The 23,904-nt window shown below is 48.1% G+C and overlaps 2 protein-coding genes across 20 annotated transcripts in view; one reads left to right on the top strand and one right to left on the bottom strand.

Moving 5' to 3' along the window:
• LOC310676834 (tigger transposable element-derived protein 1-like) overlaps positions 1 to 23,904 on the bottom strand; it is a gene marked incomplete at its 3' end in the record, with an annotated part of 1,439,559 nt that overhangs the window by 1,272,921 nt on the left and 142,734 nt on the right. The gene's annotated exons all lie outside the window — the stretch shown is intronic.
• The window catches only part of ARAP1 (ArfGAP with RhoGAP domain, ankyrin repeat and PH domain 1), a 156,110-nt gene that overhangs the window by 52,173 nt on the left and 80,033 nt on the right, over positions 1 to 23,904 (top strand). For 15 of the 19 annotated variants that reach the window (XR_014510164.1, XR_014510165.1, XM_083436072.1 and 12 more), the window contains 2 exons: positions 19,742 to 19,872; positions 21,169 to 21,239. Coding sequence is in view for 17 of the 19 variants with exons in the window: in XM_083436072.1 (XP_083292198.1) it covers positions 19,742 to 19,872; positions 21,169 to 21,239 (202 nt within the window). In the remaining 2 variants the exon portion in view is untranslated. Of the gene's footprint in view, positions 1 to 2,895; positions 3,281 to 19,741; positions 19,873 to 21,168; positions 21,240 to 23,904 lie in introns of those variants that run through there. The other 4 variants (XM_083436064.1, XM_083436063.1, XM_083436065.1 and 1 more) reach the window with 4 other exon arrangements.

The following is a 23,904-nucleotide window of genomic DNA, read 5'->3' as shown; positions in this document are numbered from 1 at the left end:
TTTTAGGTGATGCTGCCACCTCGTGTTGAAATCAATTCAGCCGAGAACCCAGTGAGAGAGGTAAGTTAACAGGCACGGCGTCCTAGGAATGTCTCCTGTTCAAGTCCACATCGTAGAATCATGGAATTACCGAGTTGGAAGGGACCCTGAGGGTCATCCAGTCCAACCTGGAGAATAATAATAATAATAATAATAATAATAATAATAATAATAATAAATTTATTTATACCCCACCCATCAAACATTAAAAGCTTCCCTAAAAAGGGCTGCCTTCAGATGTCTTCTAAAAGTCTGGTAGTTGTTTATTTCCTTGACATCTGATGGGAGGGCATTCCACAGGGCAGGCGCCACCACCGAGAAGGCCCTGTGCCTGGTTCCGTGTAACCTCACTTCTCACAGGGAGGGACCGCCAGAAGGCCCTCGGAGCTGGACCTCAGTGTCCGGGCAGAACGATGGCGGTGGAGATGCTACTTCAGGTCTACTGGACTGAGGCCATTTAGGGCTTTCAAGGTCAGCACCAACACTTTGAATTGTTCTTGGAAACGTACTGGGAGTCAGTGTAGGTCTGTAGAGACACTGTACATGAAAGCACTAGCAGGGCACTCATGGTGGTGGCCCCCACAGGTGGAACTCCCTGCCTGGGAAAATCCCACTTCTAGCCGTGTTCAGGCGCAGCTTGGAATCTCTCCTCTTTTGTTCAGGCCTTTGGGATGTGTGTGTGCATATAAGAAGGGTGTCAGGGAGATATTATCTGCTGCCATTTTTGTAGATTTTTTAAAACGGTGAAATGTATTGCTTTGTTGCTTGAGAGCCGGTGTGGTTTAGTGCTTATAGTGCCGGACTGGGACCTGAGAGACCAGGGTTCGAATCCCCCACTCAGCTGTGAAGCTCCCTTGGTGACCTTGGCTTAGCCTACCTCACAGGGAAGTTGTGGGGATCAGTTGAGGAGGGGGAGAACCATGTTGTTGTTGTTTAGTCGTGTCCGACTCTTCGTGACCCCCTGGACCTGAGCACGCCAGGCACTCCTGTCTTCCATTGCCTCCCGCAGTTTAGTCAAACTCATGTCCATAGCCTCGAGAACACTGTCCAACCATCTCATCCTCTGTCGTCCCCTTCTCCTTGCGCCCTCCATCTTTCCCAACATCAGGGTCTTTTCCAGGGAATCTTCTCGTCTCATGAGGTGGCCAAAGTATTGGAGCCTCAGCTTCAGGATCTGTCCTTCCAGTGAGCACTCAGGGCTGATTTCCTTCAGAATGGAGAGGTTTGATCTTCTTTCAGTCCATGGGACTCTCAAGAGTCTCCTCCAGCACCATAATTCAAAAACATCCATTCTTTGGCAATCAGCCTTCTTTATGGTCCAGCTCTCACTTCCATACATCACTACTGGGAAAACCAGAGCTTTACAGGGACGTAATTGCAAAATTGTTATGCCGTGGTACGGCTCGTTCCTCCTGGGCCGTTTCCAGAAAGTGGGACAAGTCTAAACTGAATTCTGTCCTCTTAGGCAAAGAACACAAGACGACCTGGCTGGTAGCCAGATTCTGCGCCCAGATTTGTAGGTACAGATCATCCTCTAGAATAAAATATCTTACTAGGAAAATGCTGAAGTTGCCCTTTGGGGCACCTCAGGGTCAATTTTTATGGCAGCCCAAATCTCAGTTGGACGGGTGTATGTATATATCTCAGTTTTAACTCATGAGCTATTGCTGCAATCTGCTCCGATTGTATAGTTTATCTTTATGAACGCTGTTTTTATTGTGTTATGTTATGTAAGCTGGTCTTTGACCGTAAGAAATTATCTCATCCAACTATCTACCCAGCTCTACCTCTGACACAGGTCCTGTGTGAGTGTCTGGAGATGGTTGTAGGAAGGATGGCAGCGTAGGCGAGTCGGTTTGGCCAATCTTGGTTCCAGACGGGCAGCGGCAGTTGGTGAGAGCGAAACAGCTTTCCTTGGCAGACTGGAGTGAAGACTTGGACTTGCGAGTCGGTGAAGAGGGGGTGTCAGACGGAGCCAATCGGCAGACCTTAGCAATGTGGCCCCTTCTGGAACACGTGCGACAGATGGCGTCTCTGAATCAATTGAGGTTGAATCCTGACAAGACAGAAGTACTGTTTTTGGGGGACAGGGGGTGGGCTGGTGTGGAGGACTCCCTGATCCTGAATGGGGCAACTGTGCCCCTGAAGGACCAGGTGTGCAGCCTGGGAGTCATTCTGGACTCACAGCTGTCCACGGAGGAGCAGGTCAATTCTGTCTCCTGGGCAGGTGTCTACCAGCTCCATCTGGTATGCAGGATGAGACCTTCCCTGCCCGCAGACTGTCTGGTCTGAGTGGTGTGTGCTCTGGTTATCTCCCGCTTCAGCCATTCTTTTGAGATGGTAAATGACTTAGTTCTTGAATCGAAGGTCACACGCCCATCTTAACCATCCACCAAATATGCCCTTAAAACAGGATCCGTAGGATTTGAAAAGAACTGGGGAAAGTTTATCGAAGGCATTTGCTTCTGCAGAGGAAACACTTCGATTCATTAGGAGAGACAAGATGGCTTTCGGGATTGTTCTGTGTGCTAAAATAAAGGACAGTTTTCTCAGGGTTTGTTTCCCAAAATGCCCAAGGGTGAAGGAATGGTTTTCTGTGCAGTGTGTGCACCCTTAAAATGTCATAGCAATTACAAAGCAAAAGACAGACACTTTTAAACACAGGTTGCTTTTGTCTTGCAGCCCTCTTGTTTCTGAGCAACGCAGATTGTCTTCTCTCTCTCTCTCTCTCTCTCTCTCTCTCTCTCTCTCTCTTTCAAGGCCAGACCCTTCAGAACCTCCGGGGTCTGTGCAAAAAACAAAAAAGGAGAATGAAAAGAAGTTTCTGCGAGAGGAGGAAGTCTGTCAGCCGTGGTGGATTCTGGGTGCTGTCGCTTTCTCTCTCCCACTTTCATATTCTCTCTCTTTAAAGCAGCCTGTCCGCTGTCTCTCTCTCTCTGCAATTTTCAGGAAGTCCTATCAGGAAGCAATTTTGCCGAAAGCAACAAGAAAAAGTTTGCTCTGCAACGGTTGTGGTCTCTTGGCTTTTCCAGTTCATCTGGAGGGGGGCTCCCTTTCTCTCCCTTTCTTTCTCTCTTTCTTTTTCTCTGGGGCAGCTCTCTAAAGGGGGATCTTTGAGACAAAAGGACAGAAAAGGGGCGCCCCCTTTTTCGCTGCTCTCTTGTGCCCCGCTGGCATTTGGGAGCCAGCCTGCCTGCCACGGGACTGCAGAGGTCTCCGCCTTCGCCGCCACTTCCCCCAGGTAACAGATCTGAGGACAAACTTGGACTTGTCTCCTTTTTGCAAAGCAAGGAGCTGAAAGGAGAGGCATGACTTTTGCTTTGTGTGGGTCGATGCCGTTAACTCTCTCTGCCTCTTTAGCAGGCTGCCTGTCTGCCTTTTTTTCCTGATTTACCGCTATTTGATCTCGCCTCCGGGCTGTTGAAAACTGCTCTGTGTCGACATATTTTGGAAGGAGATTTGGGGCTTTTGTGGGGTGTGTGGGGGAAACATCTCCTTGTGTAGGGGAGAGGGAGAAATTTAACTTTCTTGATGTGGATTTATTTATTCTTTTAAGCTGCTTGGTTTCTCCCAGTTTGGGGCTTTGTTTCTGGAAGGTCTGAGGTTCTATGAGATTTATATGTGTGTAGAAGTTGGGAAACTTTGTTGAAGCTTTGTGAAGAGTCGACCCCAAGGAGCCTCGCTGATGCTCCAAGATTGAGAGGGTGCTGGCAGAATCACAGAATTGTGGAATCAGGAGGGACCCCAAAAGATCATCATTCTAGACCAACCCCCTGCAATGCAGGAATCTAAAGTTCCCCGTCAATCACTTATCAGGGTTATTGATTCTGGACTGGGATATTTTCCCTTGTCATGGTAAACATGGGTGAAAGATGGCTAGGATTTATTGGGGCTTTTCTGGCTGCTGAAAGGAATCTTCGATAACAAATCAAATGAAAATGTATTTTATCAGCCAGCTGGGAGTTGTAGTCCAAAAACATCGGGCGGGAACCAGGTTGGTGGAGGCTGGGATAGAGAATGTATGTTCTTCCCCCACCCAAAGAACTCCAAAATGGTTATTCCCGTGTTAATCAATTCAGTCGATTGATTAACTAACGTGCCGCCCCCTACTTAAAAATTTTAATTATTACATAAAACAATATTGAATAGGCTGGAAAATGCATATGTTGCAGTCTACACAGAAGCACAGGGTGTTTTTCCCCCCAAAGTTGGCTTTTCACTGTTAACCTCAGGATTTCCCATGATTTTTATTGATAATTTGATTTTTATTGATCATTTTATTCTTTTATCTCTTTTGTAAAATGCTTTGAGTTTTTTGTTTTTACAATCAAGCAGGGTATACATTTTATGAAATAAATAAATATGATTTGTTCACACACACACACACACACACACACACATACATATTTAAAGAGCAGCAATAAATGAGAACATGCCTTTCGGATAAAAACTGTTCCTTTATATATTCATTTTTACATATAATTTCCAAAAATCTTATACCATATTTTCTTATACAATGCTTTGACTTCCATCAACTACATCTGTAGTTTTTTTAATCATTATCACTTAATCTGCATTTCATTAATTTCACTATTACTTTTAATAGTCCTTCACTAATAATTCTCATCATAATTTTCTCTGCAATATTTCGCCTAGTCCTCCTTACAAAACTACTTGCAATCCTATTAGTGTCATTTGTGGATTACAATTGCTTTTCAAATAATTCACGTATTTACTCCAGTCCGGATAAAAAAATGTTTCTTAGACCTACCCCAAAACGGGCCAAGGGGGAGCTTAGCGGATCTCCCAAGAGATCTCCCTTTGTGGAGCCACCACTGAAAAGGCCTTTACCGAAGATGGGGCAGAGAACAGAACCCCAAGTGAAGATGCCCAGGTGCCAGGATGGTGCCTGGCGTCTCTACCATCTGGAGCTGCATGCCTGGGGGTCCTCGGATCAGGACCGTTTTCAGAAACTAGCAACGCATCCTGTAGAATTCTATCAGTTATATTTTATCTGAACAATCAGAACGAATTTCAGGAACCAAAAAGGTCATACTGAAATATATGACTTTTGTGCCATCTGGCCGCAAAATGGCACTGGGCATTCTGTTTTGGCGACTGTAACCCTGGTTTAGGGGATGCGGGTGGCGCTGTGGGTTAAACCACAGAGCCTAGGACTTGCTGATCAGAAGGTTGGTGGTTTGAATCCCCGCGACAGAGTGAGCTCCCGTTGCTCGGTCCCTGCTCCTGCCAACCTAGCAGTTCGAAAGCACAAAAGTGCAAGTAGATAAATAGGTACCACTCTGGCGGGAAGGTAAACGGCGTTTCCGTGCGCTGCTCTGGTTTGCCAGAAGCGGCTTAGTCATGCTGGCCACATGACCCGGAAGCTGTATGCCGGCTCCCTTGGCCACTAAAGCGAGATCAGCGCCGCGACCCCAGAGTCGGCCACAGCTGGACCTAATGGTCAGGGGTCCCTTTACCTGTGGTTTAAGGAGCCATTTGGCGCCCAGCTTATATACCCAAGTTCCTAACAGTACACAAAGATTGTGAAACTTCACAAAGGCTGGCAACATCAACCCCACTGTGTGGGAATCCCTCGCGGATGACCGCAGTGTCTGGAGACAGGTTGTGCATCCAGAGCAGTGACCAGAGGAGGAATGACCGCTGGGAGGAGTGCAGAAAGACCAAACGCCCGGGTGTATCTGAAGCAGCACAACTGGACACCTTCATCTGGCCCGGCTGCAACAAAACATGTCTCTCCTGTAACGGTCTCTACAGCAACAGCAGGCGCTGCAACCTCCCAGCAGTTTGACTCCCAAAGGCACGTTCCTTCACCGTCTCCCGAGAAAGATGGGTGCCGACAACAATAGCACCTGCGATGCATGCAGAAGACCCCAAATTCAGTCCCCGGTGACTCCAGGTACGGCTCGGAGAAAAGCCTGTTTGAAATTCTGGAGAGCTGCTGCCAGCCAGTGTAGGCTAAGGTTACCAGATCTTTTCCAATGAATCCGGACACACTTCAAATAAATAAATACTACACGTTAGGGATGTTGATGCTGCAGCGATGGCGGTGGCAGAGGGGCGGCCACCGCCTTGACCTCAACCGCCACGGTTCCCCTTCCTCCGAGGCTTCTATCTCCTTTCTCCATGAGCCTGGGCAGCCCCTGAGTTGTGGGTTCTTCGGTGGTGGGGAAGCGCTGCGCGGCGGGTCAGGCATGGAAGGTGAAGAAGGAGGGCCAAGAGCAGCGGCAAGGCTTGGGCAGCGCGATGGCTCCCTTCCCATCGGAGCAGCCCCAATCCCATTCCTACTTGCATGCTAGCAGGAGGGAGCGTAGATCCCTTAGCTGCGAAGGGAGGCTTTACACTGCCTTTCGGAGCAGCCCCATCCCAACTCCTACTTGCGTGCAAGCAGGAGGGGGCAGGGATCTCTCAGGCAGCGCGATGCCTCCCTTCCCATCAGAGCGGCCCCAATCCCATTCCTACTTGCATGCAAGCAGGAGGTGGTGGGGATCCCTCAGCTGGGAAGGGAGGCTTCCCGATGCCTAAATGAGAGGTGCCTGCCCCCTCCTGCTTGCACGCAAGCTCTGATAGGCAGCGTAAAGCCTCCCTTCACAGCTGAGAGATCCTCGCTCTGCTCCTGCTTGCACGCAAGTAGGAGTTTGGAGGCTGCTCCGATAGGCAGCATGAAGCCCCCTTTCACAGCTTCATTGCTGGGGTCAGGGAAGGTGGAGGCAGCCCGGAAGCTGCATCTTGGAGCCCCTGCACCACCATCATATGGGGACTTCTGAACAGCTCCGGAAGCCAGCCAGAGCCAACTGCTCCGGGCTGCTGAGACTGCCGCTGCTGCGTTTCCCGGGGACATTAGATGAAATCCGGGGACATTCCGGGGATGGAATTTGTCCGGGGACATATTCGCGAATCTGGGGACTGTCCCCAGGAAACGGGGACGTCTGGTAACCCTGGTGTAGGCAGCACCAAGCCGGAATTAATGCTGCATTTAATGCTTATTAGCCAGAAATTATCCTTTCCTGGCAAGGGAACAGGGATTTTTTTTTTTTATCTACAAGAAGCGGCCATTTAATTCAGTTGTGATTCCAGCATTGCAGGGGGGCAGTCGACTAGGTGCTTTTTGGTTGCCTTCTGCGATTCCACTTTAATGGCTTTCCTCTCTCCTTCTCCCCAAACGAATTATGAAGATTGCGGCCCACATTCTTAATTCGCCCAGTGCGGCCAGATTCCTAAATGCAGGGGGTTGGACTTGATGACCTTCGGGGGCCCGCTTCCAACTCTGCAATTCCACCAGCCTAGAAAGCAGCCTTGAGTCACAAGGAGCTGGCTTGGGTTATTCCCGTCTCCATCTTCCCAGAACCTAATGACAGGGCTGTAAGGAAATAATTAACAGGATTCTGGCTCTTTTTTGCGGCCAGTGATGTCGGGAGACAAGGGAGTCCTTGTTCCTGCAGCTGAGGCGGGTGCTGAGTTTGGGGAGAGGGCAGTTTCTTTCAGCTCTTTCTCTCCAGCTTGTGGTCTGCTTGGCCTCTCCGTCTCCTTTGCCCTCTCCGGCGTCTATATTTAGGGCTCTCTCAGACAGCGCTAATTTGGGTGCAGAGAGGGCAAGTCTTTTCCATATGCATTTAGGAACAATGGGCAGCACAGATTGGGGGTCACCAACTCTCTGACCCTCTGCCTGTTTCCACCCTTGAGTGCATCGTGAAGTTTAATACACACCAAGATGCATCTTTGGGTAGAGGCATTCCTAAAAATGGTTGTTTATTTCATATAAGGTAACGGTACCCCTGCCCGTACAGGCCAGTCTTGACAGACTCTAGGGTTGTGCGCCCATCTCACTCAAGAGGCCGGGGGCCAGCACTGTCCGGAGACACTTCCGGGTCACGTGGCCAGCGTGACATCTACTTGCACCCGGGAGTGCTTTCGAATTGCTAGGTTGGCAGGCGCTGGGACCGAACGACGGGAGCGCACCCCGCCACGGGGATTCGAACCTCCGACCTTTCAATCAGCAAGCCCTAGGCGCTGAGGCTTTTACCCACAGCGCCACCCGCGTTATTTCATATAGAAATGTCTTAAAAGGTAAAGGGACCCCTGACCATTAGGTCCAGTTGCGGACGACTCTGGGGTTGCAGTGCTCATCTCGCTTTACTGGCCAAGGGAGCTGGCATACAGCTTCTGGGTCATGTGGCCAGCATGACTAAGCCGCTTCTGGCAAACCAGAGCAGCACACGGAAACGCCGTTTACCTTCCCGCTGGAGCGGTACCTATTTATCTACTTGCACTTTGACGTGCTTTTGAACTGCTAGGTTGGCAGGAGCAGGGACCGAGCAACAGGAGCTCACCCCGTCGGAGGGATTCAAACCACCGACCTTCTGATCCGCAGGTCCTAGCCCCTGTGGTTTAACCCACAGCGCCACCCGCGTCCCGAGGAATCTCTTACCATAGAATAAAAACATATATGCAGTGTTAGAAACTTAGGTATATAAGCTAGACACCAAATGGCTCCTTAAACCACGGTTAAAGTTGCCAAAACAGAATGCCTAGCTGTCATTTTGGGGCCAGACAGCACAAAAGTCGTATACAGTCATATCTTGGGTTACGAACACTGCGGGTTGCGTGTTTGCGGGTTGCGGACCGTGCCGAACCTGGAATTACTGGAACGGGTTACTTTCGGGTTTCGGCGCATGCGCAGAAGCGCAAAATGATGTCACACACATGCACAGAAGCGCCGAATTGCGCGTGCGCAGATGCGGTGCTTCAGGCTTTGAACGCTGTGGGTTGCAAACATGCCTCCCGCACGGATCACGTTCACAACCCGAGGTATGACTATACAGTCGTGCCTTGGATCTCGAATGCCTTGCCTCCTGAATAAATCGGCTCCCGAACGACCGAAACCCGGAAGTGAGCATTCCAGTTTTCGAATGCTTTTTGGAAGCCGAACGCCCGGCTGCAGGAGCCTCCTTCAGCCAATCGGAAGCCGCATGTTTTGGAAGTTGAATGGACTTCTGGAACAGATTCCGTTTGACTTCCCAGGTTCCAAGGTATTTCAGTATGGCCTTTTTGGTTCCTGAAATTCGTTCTGATTGTTCAGATAAAATATAACAGATAGAATTCTACAGGATGTGTTGCTAGCGTGTGAAAACGGGCAAGACCCAAGGATCCAGGTGCAGGAGACGTCATGTGTCTGCTTGGCGCTTACCTGGCACCTGGGCATCCTCCCTTGGTTGCAAGTGGCCCATAGCCAGGTGCCAAATGTGCTTGACTCCTGGCAGATTTTCTGCCTATATCCATAAAAATGCAAGGCTGTCGTCACACTGCTCCCATTGGAGGATTTGTAGGGCTGTATTTCAATCCTGGATTTGTACAAAGTCAAGGGTCGGTAGGGGAGCAAAGGGAAGGCAGGTTGCATCAAACCAATGGCCATAGCATGGGCATGAGAAGGGGGAGACACTGAAGGGGGAGGGAATTGTGGTTTAAAACAATAGTTTACTCAAAGTCTAGTGTCCTGATCAAGGGAAGTAATGGTACCACTGTATTCTGCTGTGGTCAGACCCCATCTGGAACACTGGGTCCAATTCTGGGCACCACAATTTAAGAAGGATGTTGACAAGCTGGAAGGTGGGCAGAGTAGAGTGACCAAGAGCCAGGGTCTGGAAAGGATGCCTGATGAAGAATGGTTGAAGGAGCTGGGTATGTTTAGCCTGGAAAAGGGGAGACTCAGAGGAGATAGGATAGCACTCTTCAAATACCTGAAGGCCTGTCACATGGAGGAGGGAGCAGGCTTGTTTTCTCCTGCTCTGGAGGGTAGGACTCGAACCCATGGTTTCAAGTTGCAAGAAAGGAGATTCCAACTAAATATAAGGAAGAACTTCCTGCCAGTCAGCTGAATGGTCTCCCTCGGGAGTTTGTTGACTGTCCTTCCTTTTGAGCAAAGCTTGGATGCTCATCTGTCATGGATGATCAAACTGAGATTCCTGCATGACGGGGGTTGGACTAGATGGCCTTTGGGGTTCCTTCCAACTCTGCAATCCTATGCTGCTTTGACGGAAGTAAGCTCCCCTGGGTTGCTGGTTATCACTTTGCACAAAGTTGTAAGGGTGATCTCAAAGCTGGCTTAGTAGTGAGATAGCTTCTGTTACATCTCCCATTATTTTTTCAAGCTATGTACTTTGTCTGATTGATATCCTACAGCCTTTTAAATGTCTTTGTGGGAAGTGGGGAGGGGGGTTATTGCTTTTATTTTATTTTATTTTATTTTATTTTATTATTTTTACAATCTACTTGTGTTTTTACCTTGTATGAAGCTCTTGTGACAAAGGGCCAAATATGAATCTCACAATACTTTGCAATATACCGTATTTTTTGCTCTATAAGACTCACTTTTTCCCTCCTAAAAAGGAAGGGGAAATGTGTTCGCGTCTTATGGAGCGAATGCAGGCTGCGCAGCTATCCCAGGAGCCAGAACAGCAAGAGGGATTGCTGCTTTCACTGCGCAGCGATCCCTCTTGCTGTTCTGGCTTCTGAGATTCAGAATATTTTCTTTCATATTTTCCTCCTCCAAAAACTAGGTGCGTCTTGTGGTCTCGTGCATCTTATAGAGCGAAAAATACGGCAAATTGAGCAGAAACCTCTAGATACGGGCACAAGAAGGCCTCTCGCAGGCAGCCTCGCTGCAGCTCTTGCCCTCATTGTGTCTGGCTAATCGGCATTCATTTGGCATTGCATTTGCGCCCAAAATGCATTTTGTTCCGCCCCCTGCAAGATGGGGTGCTGGTGCTCATTTTCGGCACACTTTTAGCGCTGCGATGGCCAGACCCCTTTCCCCAAATGCGTGTGAAGGTGGCGCAGAGCTTCTACCCAAAGGTTTTATTATTATTATTATTATTGATACAGCAAGAAAAGAAAAAAGAGAAAACACAAATACCGAATTCCACACAGGAATAACCACAGACACAGAATTTTCTTAAACAATAAGACATAAACTGGTCTTAACACTAAAGACCCAACCTCCCGTCTATTCCGTATTTCAATTTCATATAACTTATTTCCAATACACACTTTTATCATCATTAAACTTTTTCTTAATATATCTTAATTCTTATATCTGCCTTGCAGCTGTTACTGAAGTTCCTCGAATGCCACAACCGAGTTTAAACTACTGTATTTATAGTTCAAATATTCTTTGAAAACCTCCCATTTTGAAACAAATTCCTGTTTTGATTTATTCTTTATTTTTTTCTGATAGACCGTCGAATTCTGCATATTCTGTCAGCTTTTGAACCCAATCTTGTATAGAGGGAATTTCATTACTCTTCTGTTTTGCCGCGATAAGAACTCTACCCAAAGTTTTACCCTCTGGCTTGGCACACCTTTTCCATTCAGCCTCTGGGAGCCAGGATTACTGCCTCTTTGTTTCCTGCATGGATGGCTGAAGCTCGTTTCTATAGAGACGGCAGCCCAGGGAGAGCCAGGCCCAGTTGGATTTGCCATGTAAGTTTCCACCACTGCCCTCCTAGCCTGCCCAGAGGCTGGCTGTCCGGGAGCCAAGAATAGGGTGTCCGGCCCCCCCAAATCCCATCAGGCTACAAGGGACCCCAGAGGTAACCCCAGAGCCTGGACGCCAGCCCTGTAAGGGGGGCTCTGCTGCAGCTTGGACTTGCCAGGGACCCTTTAGCTGCGGTTGTTGCATCCCAGGGGTTGGACTTGATGAGCTCTGGGGGTCCCTTCCAACTCTCTATGAGGCCAGCCAGGATTCCTCTTTTGCTGTTTCTGATCTCCTCTGTTCTTTGCATTCAGGTCAGTTCCACTCTTAAAAAGAGAGAGAGATTGAGAGAGAGAGAGATTTTGTTCTTTTAAAGCAGCCTTTCTCAACCTGTGGGTCCCCAGATGTTGTTGGACTACAACTCCCATCACCCCTAGCTAGCAAGGCCACTTATTATTGAGGGGGAGTGTGTGGAACAGGTCTCGGAGTTTCGATTTCTGGGAATGGAGATGTGAGATGACCTAACCTGGGGAGAAAACAGCAAAGACCTGATGAAGAGAGCACAGCAGAGGTTATATTTTCTGAGAATCCTCCGGAAAAACAATCTCTCAAAGGACCTGTTTTACCATGTTACCATTGTACTGTGGAGAGTGTATTAACTTATGGTCTGTGTGTGTGGTTTGGGAGCTGCACGGTCAGGGGAAAAAGCAATGCTGTCCAGGGTTGTAAAGACTGCGGAGAGAATAATTGGGTGCACTTTTCCCACCTTGGATCAAATCTACGCTTCCAGGTGCCATAACAAAGCGGCAGAGATAGCGCAGGATAGTGCGCACCCCGGAAATTATCTCTTTCAGTTTCTGCCTTCTGGAAAAGAAGGTCCAGGGTTATAAAGACCAGGACTAGCCGCCTGAGAAACAGTTTCTACCCAAATGCGATTTTGGTTTTAAACGCAGTGTAAGGTAGTCTGTATGGGAGTATATTGTATTTTAAAATGGGGTATCAGAGTTTTTAGGGGCTAACCAGGCTGGGATAGCTGGGATAGCGGGCTTGTGGGTTTTTGAATGTCTGATGTAGATTTTTCAATTTCGTTGTTCTGTATGGGACAGTGACAATAAAGATTATCGTATCGATGATGCGAGTTGTAGTCCAACAACATCTGGGGACCCACAGGTTGAGAACTGCTGTTTTAAAGTCTGTGTGTGTGTGTGTGTTTGTGTTTTGGGGGGGAGGACAGGAACCTCCCACTCTGTTTGGCGTTGCTCTCTTTGGTCAACATTTGATCTTCCGGATGTGGCAACAGGTTTCCCCCCAGTGCACTCTCCTTGCGCATGAACTCCCTCTCCCCTCCCTCTCTGTCTATTTCTGTAACAGGCCCTGGCGTTTGGCAGGAATCTCTTATTGTATTTGGGGACTTTGCAACAAACGAATTCATTTGGCTTTCCACCCTGCTCTCGCTCCACTGGCCAGGGGCCTCTTTTGCAGTTGTCGATGGCACATGTGGTGAGAGTCTGCTGTAGCTTTCCGCATTTCACTGCGCTGTGGGGGGTGGCTTGCAGCGAACACTCGGCACGTATTGTGCCGTCTTTTGTAAACTACCACTTTTAGGGTTTCCCCAACCGCTTAGAAATATGAAGCAGTCAACAATAAGTCAACAATAAGTCAACAAACTTATATCCTGGAGCAGTGTAGACAGGGCTTTTGTTTCCAGGCGGAGCTCTCAGGAGCTCAGTTCCGGCACCTCTCAGGTGGGTGCCATTGCCATTCTGAGAGAACGAGGGAGAATGTGAGCTCCAGCACCTGTTTTTCTTGAAAAATAGCACTGAGTATGCAAGTTCAATATGGTTAATAATAATACAGTGGTGCCTCGCAAGACGAAAAGAATCCATTCCGCGAGTCTTTTTGTCTTGCGGTTTTTTCGTCTTGCGAAGCAAGCCCATTAGTGGATTAGCGCTATTAGCGCTATTGACAGTTTAAGGGCTAAAAACGGCTTTTTAAGGCTTAAGGGATTAGTGGTTTTGCTGCTAAAATGCTTTTAGCAGCTTAGCGCTTCAGAAAAAGGGGTTTTGGAGCGAAAAAAACCCTCAAAAATTTTCGTCAATTTTCGTCTTGCGAAGCAAGCCCATAGGGAAATTCGTCTTGCGAAGCGCCTCTGCAAACGGAAAACCCTTTCGTCTTACGGGTTTTCTGTCTTGCGAGGCATTCGTCTTGCGGGGCACCACTGTAACAAGATTGTGTACTGCTTCAGGAAATCTGTTCGTGTGGTTTACACCTCAACAAAAACCAGTGCATTCTCCCTAAAAATACAAATCCTTTGTCCGCCCGCAACTTCTTAGTGATAATAGTAAAATCACACCTTTTAAATAAGCAATAGGCAGCTCTTTTCAGTGTGCGTGAAATAAAAAAACAAGCAAACCACTAAGAAATCCATTGTGACACACCCCCAGAGTGCAACATAGCTGCAATATATATCTTAAAATATCTCATAAATATCACCAAATGAAAATGGGTGTTCACATGTAATAATAGAAAGCTGTTCGACAGTGGAATGGACTCAGCTTTGCTGGAGGTTGGATGGCCATTTAGGTTAAGAACGGACCTCCAGAACGAATTAAGTTCTTAACCCGAGGTACCACTGTAATCAGGTACAAATCCTGCCACAGGTCAAAAACTGACCCCCCATCCTTTCCACCCCATCTCTTACCTGGGGGACAGTGACGTCCCCCCAACTCTCAGCTAGAGAGATGAACGCCCTTCTCCACCAACAGACGCCCACCCTGTATTTTAAATAATAACCACATAAATAAATGCTTCCCTTTGCCAAGAGAGATCAGTGCCGAGAATCCATCCTCGATGTATCTTTGTTCAGACAGGATACCGTATTTTTTGCTCTAGAAGACTCACTTTTTCCCTCCTAAAAAGTAAGGGGAAATGTGTGTGCGTCTTATGGAGTGAATGCAGGCTGCGCAGCTATCCCAGAAGCCTGAATAGCAAGAGGGATTGCTGCTTTCACTGCACAGCGATCCCTCTTGCTGTTCTGGCTTCTGAGATTCAGAATATTTTTTTTCTTGTTTTCCTCCTCCAAAAACTAGGTGCGTCTTATGGTCTGGTGCGTCTTATAGAGGGAAAAATACGGCACTTAAGAAAACAATGAGAGACCTACATTTTAAAAAACGGTTTGCATTTTTTTAAAAAACCAACAACCCATAGTTCCTCTTTCTTTTTTTGGACCAGTTAAGGCCTGTGTGCATGTTTTTGCAAGAATCGTTTTAGAAGCCCGATGGTTGTGTTTTGTTGCTTTCAAGTGAGTCCTGTTTTCCCCTTCTGTCTGGGTTTCTCGTTGCTGCTGATCTCAGTGGTGGATTGGCAGGGATCCCAGAGGCCAAGTGGAAAAGCAGGTTTCGAGTCTGCAGATGCCATGGGAACCTGTTTTACTGCAGGACGAGGTTTCTCCAGGGAGGAACGGTCTGCCGAGTGAACTGCAGAATGTAATTTTTGGGAGGCGGAACCTTGCAAAAGCTAAAAGAACTGAAAAGCAGCAGCAGCAGCCTGCTTTAGTTTAATGGGGTGTGCTGTGGCTGCAGAGATCTAGAAAAACTGCTGATTAGGAAAAGGGAACAACTACAGAGCCTGAGGTTGTGCCCTCACTACTGGAGAAGAGAGAACTTCTCAAATCTCTGCTCTTGAATTAACTTGGAAACCTAACTAGCCTCTTTTGTAAAAGGGATTTTTTTCTGAGCTCATGTGGACTCTGTGTGTGTGGAAGAAATGGACACCTCCCCCTGCCATGAACTGGGCACCCCAGTTTAGAAGGATACTGACCAGCTGGAAGGTGTGCAGAGAGGGTTGAACAAGATGATCAAGGGTCTGGAGACTAAGCCATATGAGGATCGGTCGAGGGAGTTGGGTATGTTTACTAGGACTGGGCGATATCTGGTTTTCAATATGGGACGTGGGTGGTGCTGTGGGTTAAACCACAGAGCCTAGGACGTGCCGATCAGAAGGTAGGCTGTTCGAATCCCTGCGACGGGGTGAGCTCCCGTTGCTTGGTCCCTGCTCCTGCTAACCTAGCAGTTCAAAAGCACATCAAAGTGCAAGTAGATAAAGAGGTACCACTCCGGCGGGAAGGTAAACGGCGTTTCCGTGCACTGCTCTGGTTCGCCAGAAGCAGCTTAGTCATGCTGGCCACATGACCCGGAAGCTGTACGCCGGCTCCCTTGGCCAATAAAGCGAGATGTGTACTGCAACCCCAGGCCACGACTCGACCTAATGGTCAGGGGTCCCTTTACCTTTACTTTAAGCATCGCGATATACCAATATATCACAATGTCTGGAATAAGGATGGAGCTATGTAAAGGTGATATCTGGTTTTCAGCTAAGTAGAGGCATTGACTTGCTTTATGGTTTTCCCCACATCGTGATTTCTGCATAGCGCACACAAACACGTCATGATTTGCGATATATTGCCGGGTCAAGAAGTACAAAACCGATCTCACGATACGGACTTCAAACCGGTTTTGGATGATATACCGACATCTTGCCCATCCCTAATGTTTAGCCTGGAAAAGAGGAGACTGTGAGTTGGTATGACAGCCGTCTTCAACTATCTGAAGGGCTGTCTCATTGACTGATGGATTTATCCAAAAGTTCTCCAACCTTTTCCCTGACAGAACTCAAGGTGGTTTCCAGATAAAAGGTAAAGGTAAAGGGACCCCTGACCATTAGGTCCAGGCATGGACGACTCTGGGGTTGCGGCGCTCATCTCGCTTTACTGGCCGAGGGAGCCAGCGTACAGCTTCCGGGTCATGTGGCCAGCATGACTGAGCCGCTTCTGGTGAACCAGAGCAGTGCACGGAAACGCCGTTTACCTTCCCACCGGAATGGTACCTATTTATCTACTCGCACTGTGAGGTGCTTTCAAACTGCTAGGTTGGCAGGAGCAGGGACCGAGCAACGGGAGCTCACCCCGTCATTGCGGGGATTCGAACCCCCGACCTTCCGATTGGCAAGCCCTAGGCTCTGTGGTTTAACCCACAGCGCCACCTGCGTCCCGGTTTACAGATAAGAACTGCTAAAAATGTAGAAAGACAGAGCAAGCTTGTTTTCTGCTTCACCGGAGGGCAGACCTGGAAAGGATGGATTCAAATAGCAAGAAAGGATGTTTCCGGCTAAACATTAGGAAGAAATGCCTGAGGGCAAAGGTTGTCTGACCACAGAACGGACTCCAACGGAAGGTGCGGGAGTCTCCTTTGTTGGAGGTTACTAGACAGTGGTTGGGCGGCAGGAATTCATTAGCTGCGATTACACTTCTATGATCCCCTCCATTGCATTTGCACGTAAAGCAGCCTTTGCCAGACTGCAGTGCTCCTGATGTTTTGGACTACAACTCCCATCAGTCCCAGCCGTCACATACCATCAAGCACTGATGGGATTTGTAGTCCAGAAACTACAAGAGCACTCCAGGCTGGTGACCTCTGCCCTAGAGGGAGATCTAGGCCTGTGACAACAGCATGTCCCTAGGTGTCCTTGCACCTCCTTGGAAGGGACGCCAGGGGCCATCACGTCCAACCCCCTGCCATGCAATGTGGGGCTCGAACCCACAACCCTGAGATTAAGAATCTCAAGCTCTACCAACTGAGCTATCCCAGCTATTGCAGAGCCCATCTAGTCCAGCGTATTTTCACTGGGGCCATCCAGCTTCGTAGCAAAAGGGAACGGGGAACCGATTATTTATTTTGGGGGGAACCAGTGATTTAGTTTTTCCGCTTTGCTCGGGGGGGGGATCCCCCCTCCTCGTTTCCTGAGAGTAAGTAAATCACTGCCTCCTCCTCACGTGGCGCACTGAGCTTGGAAGGCAGCGAGAGGGAAGTTGCAACAGCAAAGGAAGTCTAATTTTGCTGCGTTTTCTGGTTGCAGCAAAGAACCTTCCTTTGTGCCTCCTCTCTGGGAGCCAACAGGGTGACTCTTGGCCAGTTGGTGACTGGGCACTTCTCTAAAAGAGGGTTAGACAAATTCAAGGAGGAGAGGGCTTTCGATGGCTACTAGGCAAGGTGGCTCTGCCCTCCCTCCACAGTTGGTCCATTGACCACTTTGAGGATGGGATGCTGGTCTTAGGTGAGCCATTGGGTTATAAAAAGCCTCTTCCTAAGATCTTGGCCCCATTTTTAAAAAATCTGTAACCTTGAGTTCCTTTCTGACTCTCCTGTTTGCCTTTCTGTCATTCTGTTCTCTTTAAATTGCTGCAAAAGCTCACATTCAGATTGTTACAATAAAGACATCACATTACTAGTGATATTATTATTATTATTGTTATTATTATTATTTATTACATTTGTTTATATCCTTTCTGAAGCTGAAAGTGTCTAGAAGACAAACTCTACAAAGTAATTTAATAGAATTAAAACAGTATAAAGAAGGGAATCTATTAAAACAGAAGTACAGTGGTGCCCTGCAAGACGAATGCTTCGGAAGACGAAAAACTCGCAAGACGAAAGAGTTTTTCGTTTTCTGAGTTGCTTCGCAAGACGGATTTCCCTATGGGCTTGCTTCGCAAGATGAAAACGTCTTGCGCCTTTTTTTAAAAACCGTCAATGCATTCCTATGGGAAACCGTCAATGCACAGTGGTGCTTCGCAAGATGAAAAAATTCACAAGACGAAAAAACTCGCAGAACGAATTAATTTCGTCTTGCGAGGCACCACTGTAATAAAAACAGAGTGCTGCTATTATCATGGGTTTCAGCAGCTTACAGTAAATCCTCCCAAGTATCTCTCGGAATTGCTCATCCCGCTGGGACATCCAAGAAGAAATTGAGGATAGTTTTTTGAGGGCCTTCTTGGTAGTGACGCCCGCACTCCCAGCAGATGTCAAGGAAATACACAGCTATCTGACTTTTAGAAGACATCTGAAGGCAGCCCTCTTTAGGGAAGTTTTTAGTGTTTGATATTTTATCATGTTTTTAATATTCTGTTGGGAGCCGCCCAGAGTGGTTGGGGAAACCCAGCCAGATGGGTGGGGTATAAGTAATAAATAATAATAATTTTACATAAAATGATTTTTATTAAACAATTTCAACATACCAAATTATCAATCCAAATAATCAGTTACATTATTTCCCCCCTTCCGCCCCCCACCCACGGAATTCCCTCAGCTCCCCTCTTTGCCTTATCGATCAGATGTTCAACTAATAAATTTGTGGATGTTTATTCAAAACCTGCCAAGGAGTCCAGATCATTTTCTTGTCTTTTAAAATAATTTGTAAAAAGTTCCCACTCTTCCTTGAAGTCACTTCCTTCTCAGGCAGCTTGTATGTCAATTTGGCCAATTCCGCATAGCTCACCAATTTTTCTTGCCAGTGTTCTTTAGTTGGGATTTCCTCATTCTTCCATCCTTGTGCTAACAAGACTCTTGCCGCTGTTGTAGCATACATAAATAAGTTCTTTATTTTTCTTGGCAGGTGGACTGAGATATTTCTTTTTTTCCTCTTGCACAAGACCTGTCCTCTGTTGTCCCCTTCTCCTTGTGCCCTCCATCTTTCCCAACATCAGGGTCTTTTCCAGGGAGTCTTCTCTTCTCATGAGGTGGCCAAAGTCTTGGAGCCTCAGCTTCAGGATCTGTCCTTCCAGTGAGCACTCAGGGCTGATTTCCTTCAGAATGGATCGGTTTGATCTTCTTGCAGTCCATGGGACTCTCAAGAGTCTCCTCCAGCACCAGAATTCAAAAGCATCCATTCTTCGACGATCAGCCTTCTTTATGGTCCAGCTCTCACTTCCATACATCACTACTGGGAAAACCAGAGCTTTAACTAGACGGACCTTTGCCGGCAAGGTGATGTCTCTGCTTTTTAAGGCTAGAACTAGAACCCAGTAAAGCTGAATATTGTAGGATTCAGATGAAAGAAATAACTTCTTGACACAGTGCATGGTTAAATTATGGGATTTCCGCCATAATGGCTCTGTTTTGCCTCCATGGTCGGAGGCAGCGATGCTTCTGGAAACTGCAGGAGGGGAGCGTTGCTCTTGTGTTCGAATCCTGCTTGCTGGCTTGTCCCTAGAGGCACCCTGCGAGAACAGGATGCTGGACTCGGTGGCCCAAGGGCCTGATCCTGCCGGGCTCTTTGGATGTTCTTCTGAGCTCATGAAGCGGCTGAGCCAGGAGAACGATGCCAGCTTTGGGGCTGATTTTAAAGCGAGGTCTCTGTTGTTTCTCATTCCAGTCCTCCTGTGAAAAACGACCGGCAAGATCCCGAGCAGCCGCCCGCGCTCTTTCCCCGCCTGAAGATTGTGGAGCGGACCGGTGCCCCTGAGCCACCTTCGAAGCCCCCCCTCCTCTTCCAGACAGACTTGGGTGAGTGCCTGTGACTGGCGGAAGAGAAAGCTCAGTGCTGTGCGATCCCTCCTTTGCAGGGGGGGGGGGGTTTGGACTAGATGCCCTTTGACGTTCCCTTCCAACACAGCAGTTCTGTGATTCTGTGAAAGGGGTATTTGGAAGTCGGCCCGCTTTCCCCAACTTCACTGTTCAGATTCTGAATGTGAAGTTCTGTTTTGAAATCTGGGCATGTGATACAGTTTGGCACCTCTCAAGCGAGCACCAACAATATCGCCCACCTTGGAAAACCTCTTCCAATAGATTTTGGTCTAGGTGCACAATAGGGCATTCCTGGAAATCTAAGCCACTCTTGTGCGTCCCACAAAATGTCAACATCGCAGAAAAACGGGTTGGTGTCAGTTTTAATCTGGTTTTTATAGTCTGTTGGTGTTTTAGCTTTCAGAAGCTTTTTGTTGTTCATCTTGGCCTGGAAACGATGCCTTATGAGGAACGGCTAAGGGAGCTGGGCATGTTTAGCCTGGAGAAGAGGAGGTTAAGGGGTGATATGATAGCCATGTTCAAATATATAAAAGGATGTCACCTAGAGGAGGGAGAAAGGTTGTTTTCTGCTGCTCCAGAGAAGCGGACACGGAGCAATGGATCCAAACTACAAGAAAGAAGATTCCACCTAAACATTAGGAAGAACTTCCTGACAGTAAGAGCTGTTTGACAGTGGAATTTGCTGCCAGGGAGTGTGGTGGAGTCTCCTTCTTTGGAGGTCTTTAAGCAGAGGCTTGACAACCATATGTCAGGAGTGCTCTGATGGTGTTTCCTGCTTGGCAGGGGGTTGGACTCGATGGCCCTTGTGGTCTCTTCCAACTCTATGATTCTTTCTCTGTTACAATGTTATCGTCTACTATTTTGTAAACTGCTTTGAGATTGGTTTTTTAAAAAAGAATAAAATATTCATAATAATATTTAAAATAATATCAGCAGCAGAAAAAATATATCAGTAATAAAATTATATCAATGAAATTGATATCAATAACAGCAGAAAAATAATACCGCAGCAACAGCCCTCCCCAACAGAACCCCCTAAACAACACCCCTGTCCGAGAGTCTGTTCAGCAGCCTCAGCTTTTGCAGCTGGAGTCAGTCCGGACCAGCTGGGAGAAGTCCTTCAGGCAGGGAGCAGGTCTTCCAGGACTCATAGCCAAGGGGATTAGTAGCCTCCACCTCCTTCTCCATGAACGTGCTTAATCCTCTTTCATAGCCATCACTGCCTCCTGTGGCAAGGAGTTCCATAGTTCAACTATGCCTGGTCTGTCTCCGCAGATGATTCTGATTATGAAGATCCCCCGTTTGAGGAGGAGATAGAAGCTCTGGCAGAAGAAATGACTGACAAGGTAGGTCCGGATCTCTCGGGGGGCCATGCTGCCCATCTCATCCTCAAAATAACTCGGAGGTTGCCTTCCCCTCCCAGATGTCCTAATGCAGGGGTCGGCAATTTTTTTCAGCAGGGGGCCGGTCCACTGTCCCTCAGACCTTGTGGAGGGCTGGACTATATTTGGGGGGGGGGAATGGACAAATTCCCACAAATAACACAGAGATGCATTTTAAATAAAAGGACACATTCTACTCAGGTAAGCCACCCTGGTATATTATTTATACCACGCCCATCTGACTGGGTTTCCCCAGCCACTCTGGGCGACTTCCAACAGAATATTAAAATACAATAGTCTATTAAACATTAAAAGCTTCCCTAAACAGGGCTGCCTACAGATGTCTTCTAAAAGTTTGGTAGTTATTTTTCTCTTTGACATCTGGTGGGAGGGCGTTCCACAGGGCAGGTGCCACTACCGAGAAGGCCCTCTGCCTGCTTCCCTGTAACTTGGCTTCCCACAGGGAGGGAACCGCCAGAAGGCCCTCAGAGCTGGACCTCAGTGTCCGGGATGGACGATGGGGGTGGAGACGCTCCTTAAGGTCTACTGGGCAGAGGCCATTTAGGGCTTTAAAGGTCAACATCAACACTTTGAATTGTGCTCGGAAATGTACTGGGAGCCAGTAGGTCTTTCAAGACCGGTGTTATGTTGTCTCAGCGGCCGCTCCCAGTCCCCAGTCTAGCTGCCGCATTCTAGATTAATTGCAGTTTCCGGGTCACCTTCAAAGGTAGCCCCACAGAGCGCAATGCATTAGTCCAAGCGGGAGATAACCAGAGCATGCACCACTCTGGCAAGACAGTCTGCGGGCAGGTGGGGTCTCATCCTGCGTACCAGATGGAGCTGGTAAACAGCTGCCCTGGGCACAGAATTAACTTGGGCCTCCATGGACAGCTGTGAGTCCAGAATGACTCCCAGGCTGCACACCTGGTCCTTCAGGGACACAGTTACCCCATTCAGGACCAGGGAGTCCTCCACACCCGCCCGCCTCCTGTCCCCCCAAAACAGTACTTCTGTCTTGTCAGGATTCAACCTCAATCCATTAGCCGCCATCCATCCTCCAACTGCCTCCAGACATTCACACAGGACCTTCACCGCCTTCACTGGTTCCGATTTGAAAGAGAGGTAGAGCTGGGTACCATCTGCATATTGATGGACACCCAGTCCAAACCCCCTGACGGTCTCTCCCAGCGGCTGCATGTAGATGTTGAAAAGCATATTGCGAGCAGCAGGGGCTGGCAGCGGCGGGATGATGAGCAGCGCGTGAAAGGGCTCCGGAGAGGGGCTGGCAGCAGCAAAGCCCAGCCCCCTTACTCTCCGCTCTAGGGAGGGTGGGGAGAAGCCAGGGGGAGGGAGGGAGGAGGCGCCGCTGAACGCGAGCAGTGGCGCAGCCCAAACGATCAGATCCACGCCAATCCACACGGCGATTACTGGACCGTCTGTGGGCCAGACCCAGACGGCAACTGGGCTGGATCCGGTCCCCGGGCCTTAGCTTGCCTACCCATATGCTAATGGGTTGTCCCAGCCACTCTGGTTTGTTCAAAGGCTTGGGACTTGTGTTCAGAGTAGGTGTGCCTATTGGATGTGCAGCAGCAGAGATCATTCCGTTTACTTTAAGGGTTAAATCTGTTATTGGTAAGTCAGCTGACCAAGAGGGGCAGGGAAGGAGGTGTTGCTTAGCAGCCAGGCGGAAGGGCTTGAGCCTCGCTGAGCTAGCACACGCTCTGATTGGCTGTGTAGCCTAGAGGAAGTTTTCCTCTGTGTGTTTGGTTGAAAGCCTCGGTGTTTAGCATGAGGCCTGATCATAAGAAAAGTGAAAGCTTGCTTTCTCCTTAAATCACACACTGGTTTTGTTCATTTTGCTCAGTTAAAAGATAAGCAAGAGGACCCATTAGCGAAAGCATGCCTCTAGTTAAGAACTGTTTCAGGTTAAGAACGGAGCTCCAGAACTAATTAAGTTCGTAACTAGAGGTACCACTGTGCTACCAATAGAGTAAAGAAAAAGAAAGAAAGTGTTAATATTTTCAGGATGATATTAAAGAACAACAACAGCTGAAATACAAATGGTCTGCTCCTAATCTGCTCTCATGTTTGCAAGTTTGCTTTTTCCCAGCACCTGTTCCTTTTTTATTTTATCTTATTTTAAACTTTTGTTTTGTGGCATCTTCAGCAGCTTGAGCTCTGAGATTCCTTAAATCCCTGAGCCCTTTCTAAAGGAATAAGGGGTGGGGGGAAGACGAAATGAAACATGAAAACTAAATGAAAAGGATAGAGAGAGGACAAATTCATTCCCCCCGTCTCCTCTTTGTTTCTTGAAAGGAAGTGGTGAACATATGAACATAGTAAGCTGCCTTAGACGGAGTCCGACCACTCATCTATCTACCTCTATATGGTCTGCACTGACTGGCAGTGGCTCTAAGAAACATCAGAATAGCCTTCTGGATCAGGCCAATGACCCACCTTGTCCAGCGTCCTCTTCTCACAGTCGCCAACCAAATGCCTGTGGGAAACCCGCAAGCAGGATTCGAACCCAAGGGCCCTATCCAGCAAGGAAGCATTGCTGCGTCCGGCCGTGGAGGCAGAGCCCAGGCACCCTGGCTAGTAGCCATCCATAGCCTTCTCCCGCTCCATA

This window comes from Podarcis tiliguerta, assembly GCF_965153285.1.
Source record: "Podarcis tiliguerta genome assembly, chromosome: 4".
In the NCBI taxonomy this organism is placed as follows: domain Eukaryota; kingdom Metazoa; phylum Chordata; class Lepidosauria; order Squamata; family Lacertidae; genus Podarcis; species Podarcis tiliguerta.
Note: the sequence above shows the minus strand (reverse complement) of the source record. Positions and strands in the feature narration are given on the sequence as shown.